This window comes from Salvelinus namaycush, chromosome 28 (assembly GCF_016432855.1).
Source record: "Salvelinus namaycush isolate Seneca chromosome 28, SaNama_1.0, whole genome shotgun sequence".
NCBI lineage: Eukaryota > Metazoa > Chordata > Actinopteri > Salmoniformes > Salmonidae > Salvelinus > Salvelinus namaycush.
Genome location: NC_052334.1, coordinates 19,264,978 through 19,280,258, shown reverse-complemented (window position 1 = coordinate 19,280,258; position 15,281 = coordinate 19,264,978). Strand labels below are relative to the sequence as shown.

At 39.9% G+C, this 15,281-nt stretch overlaps 1 protein-coding gene across 1 annotated transcript in view; it reads left to right on the top strand.

Annotated features, from left to right (window-relative positions):
* Nucleotides 1–911: 911 nt before the first annotated feature.
* LOC120023246 (estrogen receptor beta-like) overlaps nucleotides 912–15,281 on the top strand; it is a 39,567-nt gene continuing 25,197 nt past the window's right edge. Inside the window, exons 1-4 of the mRNA XM_038967291.1 lie at nucleotides 912–1,303; nucleotides 1,506–1,636; nucleotides 1,889–2,005; nucleotides 2,157–2,480. Of these exons, the coding sequence (XP_038823219.1) occupies nucleotides 912–1,303; nucleotides 1,506–1,636; nucleotides 1,889–2,005; nucleotides 2,157–2,480 (964 nt within the window). The remainder of the gene's footprint in view (nucleotides 1,304–1,505; nucleotides 1,637–1,888; nucleotides 2,006–2,156; nucleotides 2,481–15,281) is intronic.

Sequence of the window (15,281 nt, the reverse complement as noted above, 5' to 3'; positions counted from 1 at the left end):
CACACACACACACACACACACACACACACACACACACACACACACACACAGCATGTTTCTTGAGGTCTTCGTGGTGCAGAGGGTGTCACGCTGACCATAGAGAGCCTGTAATTCTCTATGTTGGTTAGGTCGGGGTGTGACTAGGGAGAGTCATTTAGGTAATTATATATCTATGTTGGCCTGGTATGATTCCCAATCAGAGGCAGCTGTTTATCGTTGTCTCTGATTGGGGATCATATTTAGGCAGCCATTTCCCCTTTGTACTTTGTGGGACCTTGACTATGGATAGTTGCATGTTAGCACTATTGTTAGCTTCACGGTTCGTTTGAGTTTTATTGTTTTGTTTTGCTGTGAATTTCACTTAGAAATAAAAATGTGGAACCCAGATCACGCTGCTCTTTGGTCCACTTATTATAACGATCGTGACAGAGGGAGATGTAACGTATGGACAATCTCGCCGATTCCAAGGATTATAACATTTAGGGGACAAATTAATAAATTCAGGGAATGAATTAATATATTTAGGGAAAACATTGAGGGAATTAATAAAAACAAAACAGAGGGAACAAATAAAAAAAAACAGAGGGAACTGATTAGCCTGGCTGTTTTTTTTTCTTCGTTACCATGACTCCTAAGGGACTCCTTAAATTAATTCAAATAATGATCAAATAGTTTTTGTAGAGGAGGATGAGTGAAGATAACATTATTGTTGAGTGACTTGGTGTGCACTTTAGAATATCTATGTGGTATTTGAGTGTGACTCCATATCCACTTTCTCTATCCTGCTCTCTATCCCACTCTCCATCCCTCCCTCCATACTGCAGATGGACTTCTCTCTGACTGGGCCCAGTGAGCTATGCAATAGACATCAGCAGCAGCAGCCACAACTTCAGCCTAATGTTATCCCCAGCATGGCCTGTTTTCCTGGGAGTGGGACTGACACTTCTCCCCTGCTCCAGGTCCAGAAGGTGGGCTCCAACAAGGCCCCTGGACTCCTGCCCACTATTTACAGCCCCCTCAGTGGCATGGAGAGCTCCAGCCTCTGCATCCCCTCTTCCCACACAGGCAGCAGCCATGATTACAGCCCTGTAGCCTTCTACAACCACTCTACGCTGGGCTACAGCAGACCAACCATCTCCGACAACCCCTCTCTGTGTCCCCCTCTTTTCTGGCCCCCCCATGACCACGGCCAGCACAACATGCCCCCGCTGACCCACCACTGTCCCCAACCCTTGCTGTTCAGCAATCCCAACCAACACGCCCCCTTTGAAGAGCCTAAACCCCTCAACCTCACCACTAGCAGGTAGCTACGGTCTTCCAGCATCTGACAGTGACACACCTTCCGTTTGTATCTTTCAATCTTTACACCTGTCTTATTTGACCTTTGCTTGTCTCCTGTAACATCTAATATGGGTAAACAAAAGGAGACAGCCTCTTAGCAAAACATAGGCAACCCATTTTGTAGTTTGTGTGTTAAACAGTGTGATTGATGTTCCTTCTCATAGCCCTCCCCTCCACCCTACCAAGCTGCCGAGGAAGAACTTCTGTGCCGTATGTAATCACTACGCTTCGGGCTACCATTACAGTGTGCAGTGTTGTGAGGGCTGCAAGGCCTTCTTCAAGAGGAGCATCAAAGGTAGGACCACTAAGGGAGCTGTGTGGTGTCAGTACAGTGTCTCTGCCCTGGGAACTGGGGTCATGGTGTCCACTGCAGGATCACTGTGTTCTCTGCTGAAACCTCATTATATCCTGTTTTTACCTACTGTACTTTAGGTCTCCAAGGATTATCTGCAGTATATTATGTATTAATATGGTTCATGTAGGTCGATCAGATGTGATGTATACAATTCATGTAATATCTCTCAATGTCTAGCTCTATCTTTTCTAGGGCACAAGGACTACATTTGTCCTGGGACTAACCAGTGCACTATCAACAAGAACCTCCGTAAAATGTGCCGGTCCTGCCGCCTACGCAAGTGTTATGAAGTGGGCATGAAGAAGTGTGGTAGGCAGCCATCGTCCTTATCTACTCTCTCTCACTAGCTGGGTTGTGAAACCCAACCTCATGTAGTCAAACGTGAGCTGTGAGCCTGTGAGCTTGCAGAAGTATCTGTAGGAGTAAAATCCATCAGTTGTTTGTCTGTGCTGTTGTTCAGGTATGAGGCCGGAGCACTACAGTTTCATGGGGGCGAGGCACAGGCGTGTACCTCAGGGGCGGGGGGCACCAGGCAGGCTGGTGGGGGTCGGTGCCAGGGCCCAGTGGAATCTGGAGGGGGGCTCCCTCTCCCTGCTGGAAGTGCACCACTCATCCCTGACCCCTGAACAACTGATATCCTGCATCATGCATGCGGAGCCGCCAGAGATCTACCTGATGGAGGACCTAAAGAGGCCCTTCACTGAAGCCAGGATGATGATGTCACTCACCAAACTGGCCAACAAGGAGCTGTTCTTCATGATCAGCTGGGCCAAAAAGATACCTGGTGAGCCACCTGTTCTGTGTGTGTGTGTGTGTGTGTGCGTGTGCGTGTGTGTCAGCTTGCGTGCAGCACATGTTCAAGGTTTGGTTGATGCCCCAAGTTTATATGTGAGATACAGTAGGTATGTCTAAAGAAAGAAAGACTACCTGGCTGACTGTAGACCCTTCACAACCTACCCTATTTCTATATCTACTAACTGTGATCAGTACTGTAGTAGTTGGCCCTTATCCTTCTCATTAACCCACGTACTGCAGCCAGCCATATGGCTGTGTAGTCCCGAGGGACAGGAAATCACACAGGCTATGAAGGAGTTACTCCTCTCCTCTTCTCTCTACCCTGCTGCAGAGCATTGTTCCCCCCTCACTCAGGGTTGTAGAAATGAGCCCAGCAGGTTCCCTCTCAGGGGAGATGTGTCTGAGTTCACACACTCTTTTGTCTGAAATGGGGCTTTGGGGGTTTGGTGACATAAGGAGATGTGAAAATGTGCTTGTATTGTCAGTTATAAAGAAGAACAAAAACTCTACAGACTAGCTGTGCATTGTGGATTTGCTCCAGAGAGCACTGCAGTTTCATTTATGAAGGTGCCTCAGCATTCGGCTTTGTTCCAATATCCATCTTTCAGTACTTGTCCAGCTAAGACTGTTGTGCGCTTTAGGGTGTTCCTAGTCTGTCAGGGCTTTACTATGCATTTCATCTGTCCTTTATTAGTCCCTTTAAATGTAGGGAGTGAATGTTATTTATTTTAAGGGTTACATGGAGAAAATCGAAACTCTGAAATAAAATGGATGGCCCTCCCTTCAGCAAAATATATTTTACCTAAACCCTCCCTGAACACTTCAAAAAACAAACAAGTGACCCTCCCATATACCCCAAATAATATTTAACACAAAGTGGATAGCAGAGAACATGTTTACCGTTTACCCTCACTTCTTAGACAGACCAGAGCCTTTGTCCTGTAAGCATTACATGGCAACGCTGGAATTTTGATAGCACACAGGGCTGCGAGCCAGAAGGTTGTTGGTTTGCAGACCACTTTGGACAAAAGTAAGGGTAGAAAGATCTCCTTCATAGTAAAAGCATTGCATGAATCAATCATCGTATTTGCAGGTCCGAGAAAAAACTGCTTTTTAATTAAATGATATGTAATTTTACATACTAGTTGAATACATTTTTAATACCACACAAATGACCGAAATTACAGGCTAAGAATGGACAGAGATAGGCCTATGTGTTTATCTTATCATATTTCTCCAATGCCAAATTAGTGTCTTGTTTGCAACGAAACTTTCCCTGTAATGAAATCTGAGAATCAATCAATCAAATGTATTTATAAAACCCTTTTTACATCAGCCGATGTCACAAAGTGCTATAAAGAAACCCAGCCTAAAACCCCAAACAGCAAGCAATGCAGATGTAGAAGCACGTGGCTAGGAAGTCATTAGGAATCTGAGCATGGTACTTTCAAAAGTTAGGCCTGCCAATGCAGAAAAATGTAAGCTTTAACTGCTGGCCTCTCTTCTACCGTGGCTTAACCCAATGAGAGAATGTCACAAGTGTTTCCCTAAATGCTATCTGTGTTTAAATATCTTCTATTGTACAGAAAGTGAATAGCTTAATCATTTGATAGTGACATAATTAGATTACTTCCCTGAATGTCAAAGAAACAAAACAATGATATCCCCAAGTGCATCAGTCAAGTCTTTCCCGGGTATTTTACAGCTTGTTTCTAGCATAAAGCATTGCGGATCAAAGCAATGTTATAGATCACTTTATATAATCAGATCTGTTTAATTTTCTTCAAAATATTAAACTCTAAGAATCCGCCCCTTTTTTTCAATTTCGCCTAAAATGACATATCCAAATCTAACTGCCTATAGCTCAGGCCCTGAAGCAAGGATATGCATATTCTTGGTACCATTTGAAAGGAAACACTTCGAAGTTTGTAGAAATGTGAAAGGAATGTAGGAGAATATGACACAATAGATCTGGTAAAAGATAACACAAAGAAAAAACCAAAAAACCGTTCTGTTATATTTTTTTGTACCATCATCTTTGAAATGCAAGAGAAACGCCATAATGTATAATTCCAGCCCAGGTGCAATTTAGATTTTGGCCACTAGATGGCAGCAGTGTACGTGCAACATTTTAGACAGATTTTTATTTTATTTATTTTTTATTTAACCTTTATTTAACCAGGTAGGCTAGTTGAGAACAAGTTCTCAATTGCAACTGCGACCTGGCCAAGATAAACCATAGCAATTCGACACATACAAAAACACAGAGTTACACATGGAATACAATGAACCATTGTATTTCTGTTCGAAATGTTGTATCAGGACTGCCCAAATGTGCCTAATTTGTTCATTAATAACTTTTCATGTTCAAAATTGTGCACTCTCCTCAAACAATAGCATGATATTATCTCACTGTAATAGCTACTGTAAATTGGACAGTGCAGTTAGATTAACAAGAATATAAGCTTTCTGCAAATATCAGATATGTCTATGTCCTGGGAAATGTTCTTGTTACTTACAACCTAATGCTAATCGCATTAGCCTACGTTAGCTCAACCGTCCCGTGGAATGGACACTGATCAGTTAACAAGGAGTAGGCCTGTGCTTTTTGACATTTTCTTTAATAAAAGGTAGGCCTATAGCATACCCTCTCATACCCATCAATTTGAGTCTTGGTTTTTACAGCCCTTCACTGACACTGAGGTAGACTATTTAGTTAAAGAGTGCATGGTGGTGGGTGAAGGAATTGATATTGATATAGCAGCCTATCGCCTAATTCCGTCTGTCAAACATGTAGGCCTACCTCTTATTTCTTAAACAGCAAGAAATAGGCTCCTTCACAAAGCCCTCTTGTTAGTAAAGTGTAATGCAGCCTAGTTTTATTTACACCATCCCAACAGCTATCTTAGAAATAAAACTTTGCTCCCTGCTTCTCCAAGCATTCACTTCGTAGCCTATAGCACTCAACCTCAACTCTGAACCTCGAAGCCAGTTCCACTGCGTTTTTTCATTGTTGCCTCTAATCAGGGACTGATTTAAACCTGGGACACCAGGTGGGTGAAATTAATTATCAGGTAGAACAGAAAACCAGCAGGCTCCGTACCTCGTAGGATAAGAAACACCTGTGCCTATAGGCTATGTATCATTTGATTGAGACCACACTAAATAGCCTATAGGCGGGGTGTGTTGAGTTCAATTGAATGTTTGTTACGTTGCATAATGGTTTGTACTGAAAGATATAAGATGGCGATCGGCAAATTCGGCATTGGTGGCAGCACTTTTTTTACTTTGTTTGTTTTAAACATCACTGGGAAAAAAATTGGGAATGTGCGCAGTTGAATCAACTGCACGCATTCTAAACATATGAATCATCTAAAATGCAGCGATACTAGCTTTGGGCATGGGGTCAATGAAACTTACCTTTGCTGTCTGTGTGCTGTACCTGCGGGGATATGTGATCATCGAAGGTGGAGTGGGACCAGAGGACTCACCTACAGTGGTTGCTCCACTAAAAGTTTTGCTATTATGCTGCAGGACTGAGAGGTAATTTGTGGGTACCCAGTATGACTACTTCATTGCTCCAGACCAGCGCAAGGGGATGTTAGAGCACTGACTATGCGTTTGGGTCCTACTGTGTCTCTAACTGACAATGAATGGGTGAAATAAACCTAAATAGAAACGGATAATTATGCAGGACTTCAGTATTACTTATTAAAACTGTTGTTACACTAAGGTTTTTATTCCTTTATTTTGCTCTTACTGTAGTACTGTAGCCCACTCCTGACCGGTCACATTGTACAGTGCCTGAGTGGCGCAATGGTCTAAGACACTGTAGGTTTTTGATTTCTTTCCCTCTAAAAACAGAAAAAAAATTATTCTAAATAGCAAACTGGCTTTATTTACAAATTAGTAACAATGTCTCACCCCATGTTCAAGAATGGCCTTTTCTCACAAAATTTACATTATTTGAAAACAAAATCATCTCCAAAATATTATTTTTTAAACAAAGCGAATATTATTAATTTTGAATTATTTAAAAGTCCCTTGGATATTCTCACAGATATATTATTAACCATGATATTAGCAGAACAATATACACTACCGTTCAAAAGTTTGGGGTCACTTAGAAATGTCCTTGTTTTTGAAAGAAAAGCTAATTTTTTGTTCATTAAAATAACATCAAATTGATCAGAAATACAGTGTAGACATTGTTAATGTTGTAAAGGACTATTGCACCTGGAAACGGCTGATTTTGAATGAAATATTTACATTTACGTCATTTAGCAGACGCTCTTATCCAGAGCGACTTACAAATTGGAAATTTCATACATATTCATCCTGGTCCCCCCGTGGGGAATGAACCCACAACCCTGGCGTTGCAAGCACCATGCTCTACCAACTGAGCCACACAGGACCAATATCTACATAGGCGTACAGAGGCCCATTATCATCAACCATCACTCCTGATTAAAGAAGCAATAAAACTGGACATCTTTAGACTAGTTGAGTATCTGGAGCATCAGCATTTGTGGGTTCGATTACAGGCTCAAAATGGTCAGAAAAAAAACTTTCTTCTGATATTAATATTAATACATTAAATATATTAATATATTAAAATATTAAGTTTTGCTTTTCTGATGTATCAAATACTTATGTCATGCAATAAAATGCAAATTAATTACTTAAATCATACAATGTGATTTTCTGGATTTTTGTTTTAGATTCCGTCTCTCACAGTTGAAGTGTACCTATGATAAAAAATTACAGACCTCTACATGCTTTGTAAGTAGGAAAACCTGCAAAATCGGCAGTGTATCAAATACTTGTTCTCCCCACTGTATATTACTCTTACAGAATTTCCACGTGGGCGAGGATTTTGGAAATTTAATCAAAGCCTACTAGATGATAAATTGTTTAGAACTAGGACAGAAGAATTTATAACTGACTTTTTCAGACATAACATAGGTACAGCAGATCCCTGTATTGTATGGGACACTTAAGTGTGCCTTTAGAGGCAATGCAAATCAGTACTCTTCTATAAAACAAAAGCAATTTAGATCAAAAGAGTCCATATTATTAACAAAGGAAATTGAAGGACTAACAGTACAGTTAGATAGCAATAAAAACGGTACCATAGAGGCACAGAATAAGTTAGAGGAAAAACAAAAAGAAATGGAGGAACTTTTTCAAGAAAGATCCAGTGTAATATATTATACAAATAAAGTGAACTGGATGTTGTATCGGTCGTTCTCCTCCTCTTCGTCCGAAGAGGAGGAGTAGGGATTGGACCAAAGCGCAGCGTTGTTATATGACAATGAATTTATTAAAGTAAAGACGAAACACGAAAACACTACAACAAACTACAAAACAAATAAACGATGTAGACAGACCTGACTTGAGAACTTACAAACTACGAAGAACGCACGAACAGGAACAGACTACATACACGAACGACAAACGAAACAGTCCCGTGTGGCAGACATACAGACACGGAAGACAACCACCCACAACATACAATGTGAAACAACCTACTTATATATGGTTCTCAATCAGAGGAAAACGTCTACCACCTGCCTCTGATTGAGAGCCATACAAGGTCAATTAACACTGACACTTAACATAGAACAAACAACACAGACTGCCCACCCAGCTCACGTCCTGACCCACTAAACACAACTATACAAAAGGAAAACAAGGTCAGGAACGTGACAGATGGAATATGCGGGAAAATGCACCAAATTATTTTTCAATCTTCAATATAGAAATGCTAGCAATTTTTTTTTATTAAAACTTGTTACAAATGATGGAGTCACGCATGATTCACCAAATTATATTTTGAAAGAGGAAGTAAAGTACTTTAACAATATATTTTCGTTTCAGGCTCCTCCATCTCCACTATCTGAAACTAATTGTATGGATTTTTTCCCTAATAATAATGTAAAATTGACATCTGTACAGAAAGACTCATGTGAAGGCCAAATTACAGAGGAGGAAATGCTTGATGCAATTGGGGCCTTTAAAGATGGGAAAACTCCAGGGCTGGATGGCATACCAGTGGAAATATACAAAACTTTTTTTGATATACTCAAAGGACCATTATTAGCTTGTTTGAACCACTCCTATATAAATGGTAGATTATCAGACACGCAACAAGAAGGTCTGATATTATTATTACTGAAACAGGACCCCAGTGGTATATACACTGCTCAAAAAAATAAAGGGAACACTTAAACAACACAATGTAACTCCAAGTCAATCACACTTCTGTGAAATCAAACTGTCCACTTAGGAAGCAACACTGATTGACAATAAATTTCACATGCTGTTGTGCAAATGGAATAGACAACAGGTGGAAATTATAGGCAATTAGCAAGACACCCCCAATAAAGGAGTGGTTCTGCAGGTGGTGACCACAGACCACTTCTCAGTTCCTATGCTTCCTGGCTGATGTTTTGGTCACTTTTGAATGCTGGCGGTGCTTTCACTCTAGTGGTAGCATGAGACGGAGTCTACAACCCACACAAGTGGCTCAGGTAGTGCAGCTCATCCAGGATGGCACATCAATGCGAGCTGTGGCAAGAAGGTTTGCTGTGTCTGTCAGCGTAGTGTCCAGAGCATGGAGGCGCTACCAGGAGACAGGCCAGTACATCAGGAGACGTGGAGGAGGCCGTAGGAGGGCAACAACCAAGCAGCAGGACCGCTACCTCCGCCTTTGTGCAAGGAGGAGCACTGCCAGAGCCCTGCAAAATGACCTCCAGCAGGCCACAAATGTGCATGTCAGAAAGTTTTAAACTATCTAGAGGAGTAAAACAAGGTTGTCCACTATCGGCATATCTATTTTTTATTGCCATCGAAATGTTAGCTGTTAAGATTAGATCAAACAATAATATTAAGGGATTAGAAATCCGTGGTTTAAAAACTAAGGTGTCATTGTACGCTGATGATTCATGTTTTCTTTTAAAACCACAATTAGAGTCTCTCCACGGCCTCTTAGAGGATCTAGATACTTTTGCTATCCTCTCTGGATTAAAACCAAATTATGATAAATGTACCATATTACGTATTGGATCACTAAAAAATGCACATTTTACATTACCATGTAGTTTACCAATTAAATGGTCTGATGGAGATGTGGACACACTCGGTATACAAATCCCAAAAGAAAGAAATGATCTCACTCCAATACATTTTTATAGAAAGTTAGCAAAAATAGATAAGATCTTGCTACCATGGAAAAGAAAATACCTGTCTATTTGTGGAAAAATCACCCTGATTAACTCTTTAGTCATATCACAGTTTACCTATTTGCTTAGGGTTTTGCCTACACCTAGTGACCTGCTTTTTAAATTATATGAACAAAAAATATTGAATTTTATTTGGAACGGCAAGCCAGATAAAAGTAAAAGGGCCTATTTATATAACGAATATGAATTTGGAGAGCAGAAATGATTAAATATTAAAGCATTAGACCTCTCACTAAAGGCATCAGTCATACAAAAGTTATACTTAAATCCAAACTGGTTCTCTAGTAAATCGGTACGAATGTTTCATCCTATGTTCAAGAAGGGCCTTTTTCCCTTTATTCAGATTACACCTGCTCACTTTCGATTGTTTGAAAAGGAAATAATCTCCAAAATATCTTTATTTTTTAAACAAGCCTCAGAAAGTTGGTTGCAATTTCAGTTTAATCCACCTGAAAGAACAGAACAAATAGTACAACAAATATTGTGGTTAAATTCAAATATAGTAATTGATTAAAAAAAACTATTTATCGAAGAAATGTTTAAAAAAGGTATAATTTTTGTGAATTATATCATAAATAGGACTGGTGAAGTTATGTCACACATGCAGCTAACACAGACAGACATATGGAAATGTCTGCTCTACCCAAAATTACAACCAATTATTTGCAGCATTACCACAAAAATGGAAGAGGCAAGTAGAAGGGGGAAAAAAGTAAGTAACTTGTATGTCGGTCCTATATTAAAGAACATAAATGGTTAAAGAAAAGTGTGATAAATAAAAACACATACCAATTTCATTTAAGGACCAAAAAACTGACAGCTGTGCCATATAAATTGCTAAATAGTTGGGAAGAGATTTTCGATGTACCTATTCCATGACACATGTTTTATGAATTGATACGCAAAACAACGCCGGATTCAAAACTTCGAATTTTTCAATTTAAATTACTATACAAAATTCTTGCAACTAATAGAATTTTATATATATGGGGGATACAATCTTCGCAGCTCTGCAGATTCTGCTGTGAGGAGGCAGAGTCATCAGATAATTTATTTTGGTATTGTCCATATGTAGCTCGTTTTTGGTCACAGGTCCAGGAATGGCTGAAGAATTGCAACATTTGCCTAGAACTAACGCTACAGATAGCAAAACTGGGTGATTTGAAAAGCCATAGTCAATCAATCAATAATATAATAATTATTTTAGCAAAAATGTTTATTTTTAATTTACAATTTGTAGAAGCTATGAGAATAGGAAGGTTCAATTATTTTGTGAAGCATCACAGCACAGTTGAAAAATATATGTCAAATAGAAATCCGAATGGATGATATTGAGAGATAGATGGGAGGGGTTGAATGGAGCTGAAGGGTGGGACTAATAACAAGATAAACAATGTAAAGCATATGGGATCTGTAAAATGTATATAGGTTCGGAACTTTTGTGAAACAGCACAGTTACAAATAGAAATCAAACTGGATGGACATCAGAAATAGAGGAAGGACTAAGAACAAACAAGAGAGAGCTATGGTAAAGTGTAGACTGTGTCTGTAAAATGTGTATAATATGTATACATTGAACGTAAAAGCAGAAGTGTTTATTAGTTTACTCCAATTGGGGGATCGGTGGTAGGGTTTGCGGGGAATAATAATAAAGGTATATTCTTTTTAAAAGTATGTATGTCTATATAGGTATGTATATATGTGTATATGTATGCATACGTTTATGGAGATATATATATTTACCCAAAAAATATGAGGGATTGGAAATGATGCAGACAATTACATTGGAAGCAACATTCTTTCCGCAATATTAAGCTGATCCACCCCTTTAAAAGAAAAAAAAAGGAAATATGCACACTCCCACATCCATTACATTGTATCTTAGTCTCAGGGATGAGATCATTCTCCTCAAGGCCAATGAATCCTCTTACCTTCCGGACTGGTCAGATTCACCCAACATTAGAACTACAGCTTAACAAACCCCAATGTTATAGTTTTTTGGGCTACAACACAAATATATAATTCTGACAAACAAAGTGGGATGTGTGTGATTTAGAGCCATAAACCTTTTGTTTACTGACAATTCAAAAGGTGCTTTGTCAGCAGTCAGTGTTTGATATGGCCAAAATTCAAAGTCAAACCTAAAAAAAACTAATCAATAAGGAATGTAAAAATGCAAGGACTGTATGTTTGAAGCAAACATTAATATCGGTATTATTGTATTTTCAGATAGATTTATGGGATGTCAACCTCTCAGCAAATTAAAGGGCGAAGATACTGTAATAAGAACACAGGTGTCCCGCGTGCCCACACAACATGGGGATTCTTTAGATAAATAGCCCGGTACTGTAACCTACTCCCGACCGTCAAGTTGTACAACGCCATATTTTCCGTTCCAGCCTAACGGAAACCCAGAGGGTTTTATGTTTTTCTTGGAATAGAAACACCATAATATTAATCAAATCAAATTTCTTAAAATCAGTCCCATATACTTTATTCTTACAAAAAAAAAAAAAAAATCTCTACTACAGCCGATATTGAAGGCTATCAAATGCTTCTCAAAGATGCCCTCTGGTGGTCAAACTAGCACTAACTGGCATTAATGGTACCAGTGGTTGGCACTTAAATAAAGTGCCATAGAATTCTATGGCACCATGCAAGCTGTGTTGCAGTATGCTGCAACTTTTATAGGACGAACCACTGTAGGATGGAGAGTGCACCAGAGGAGGGGGGCTCCACAGTAGCGCAGAGGCGATAGACTGGGGATGCGGTGGTGTGGACAACGGGGCAGCGGAAGGTGAGCTGGCAATGCGTGAACATGGGGAGGGGTGCTCCATAGCGGCAGAGAGGCCACCAGAGGCAGTGCGCAGGGAGGCGAGTTACAAGTGGATCGAGAATTCAGCAAGGCCTTTGGGAAGAAAGGTTTACATTTTGTGCAATTAAATGTCCGAAGCTTACTACTGAAGATTGATGAGATACGCCTGTTGGTTCGCAAATCAGAGGTGGGTGTCTTATGTTTTACAGAGACATGGTTGGATTAATCTGTTTGTGAAATTGAGATGTACAATTATTCTGTCAGGAAGGATCGGAACGGTGATGAGATATGTGCCTTTGTTTATAACATTGCTTATAACATCAGATCAGATTTAATGATCTGGAGATTGTCTGGCTGGATATCTGCCTTCCCAAAACCAAGACGATTTTGTTGGGGGTGTGTTACAGTCCGCCCAATCAGAATGCATTCTATGAAGGTCTTGCAATTGTGTTGTCAAACTGTAATGATGTCTGCAAAAAGGATAGCCCAACCCACAATGTATTTATGCACTTCTGTAGATAATTTGCTCTGACCCAAATTATAAAGATCCCACCAGGATATGTGAAACAGTGCAAAGTACGATTGACTTAATATTGGTGTCTGATAAATCCAAAATATCTCAGAGTAGAGTAATAGTCTATGGAATCAGTAATCATTGTATTACATTTTGCACAAGGGAGTTTTTAAAGATATATTTAAGTGTCACAAAACTGTTAGAATCAAAGACAAAAAAAGAAACTGTGTTGAAATGTTTAGGGAGCAAGTGGGTAAAATTGACTGGTCACCTTTGCTGGGTAGTGTAGTTGTTGACCGTGTGAAGCCTTTAAATGTAGATTCCTTGAGGTGGTGAATGTGATGGCTCCCATTAGAGGGGTCAGAGTAGAGCAAAGATCTAGCCCATGGTTTAGTCATTAGATTCTAGAATCTATCAAAGCAAGGAATAAGGCCTTTAAGAAATGTAATAACTCTCAAGAGCAGCCTGATGTTATCCTATATAAATGTCACAGAAATGGATGCACAGAGCAGGATGGAGGAAGCTAAGAGGGGTTACTTTGCCGATAAAATCATTGAGAACAAAAATGACCCTGAAAAGCTTTGGAAATAATTTAAGGAACTAGGCTGTAGTAGTACTAACAAAAACTAACTAAACAGTATTGGACTGAACATCAGAGGGGAGATGGTATATGAAAAAGAAGATTTGCCAATGATCCAACACTTTTTTTTCTGTTGCCAGCAGGCTGGTTAGCAAGCTGCTAGCAGACTTTACATGCTCCAAAGCCACAGGCCTGGATAATATTCCTGCACGTTTTCTTAGAGATTCTGCTGAGCAAATTGCCCCTTGTTTTACACATATAGGTAATCTCTCTCTTGAACATGGCATCTTTCCCAGGGACATAAAACAGTTTAAAGTTATAACTCTGTTTAATAAGGGGATAAAGTATGACCTGGGAATTATCCTCAGTATAACATCAACAATCCTGGAGAGAGCTGTACATTAGCTAATGTATGAATATGTCAACAAACAAAGTTGAATGTATGATTTTCTGTCAGGGTTTAGAAAAACATAGTCCACTGATTCATGTCTACTTTACTTGACTGACATCATCAGGAAAGAGATTGATGAGGGAAAACTCTGCTGAATGGTACTGCTTGACCGACAAAAGACCGACGAAACAGTTAACCACTGTTTTCTCATTTCCAAACTGAAGGAACTGTGGTTTAGCAGTATCCCTCTAGGCTGGGTAAAGTCCTACTTGTCAAGTAGGGAGCAAGAGGTTAATGGTTTGTAATGGAAATTACCATCAAGGACTCAAGTCAATTAGTAAATGAACTGTATTATAGGTCGTTCAGAAGCTGCGCCAGGGGGCTGTCCCCGAGCACATTTTATGCTAGGACATGATTCATCCTCAGCACAAGGGAGGAGGTTTGGGTGCAAAAGAGAATGTGGAACAAGACACCTGCTGCTGATAAAGTTCTCAGAGGCTATTTCTGGGCGTTCACCCAAGCTCAAAGTTCTCTCTTGGTTATTGTCTGCTAAAGGGAACTAGTTATAAAAGGGAACTAGCACAAAGGGAACTAGTTATAAAATATGTCATGAAGCAAATATGTATTACATTATAGCAACCAATACATACAATCATATAGCCAGGGTAAAAAAAAATCCACCACAGGTTCACTGTCTCAGGCAAAACCAATGAATTGTGGTGAACCGCAGGGAGCGTGCTTGGGGGTCTTACTGTTTTTACTTTATATAAAGGATATGAAAGATGCTTGTTCTTGCCGACTTTTCCTTTAAGAGGATCACTCAACACTTCCGGTGTCTCATAAAAGTAAAACTGTTGGAGAGCATATTTAGCACACTTACTAACATTAGCAAATGGCTTGGAGATAATAAGCTACACTACTTGACCAAAAATATGTGGACACCTGCTCGTCGAACATCTCGTTCCAAGATCATGGGCGTTTAATATGGAGTTGGTCCCCCTTTTGCTGCTATAACAGCCTCCTATTTTCTGGGGAGTCTTTCCACTAGATGTTGGAACATTGCTGCGGGGACTTGCCTCCACATCAGTGCCCGACCTCACAAACATTAGCGAGGTCGGGCACTGATGTTGGGCGATTAGGCCTGGCTCGCAATCGGCATTCCAATTCATCCCAAAGGTGTTTGATGGGGTTGAGTTCAGGGCTCTGTGCAGGCCAGTCAAGTTCTTCCACACCAATTTTGACAAAC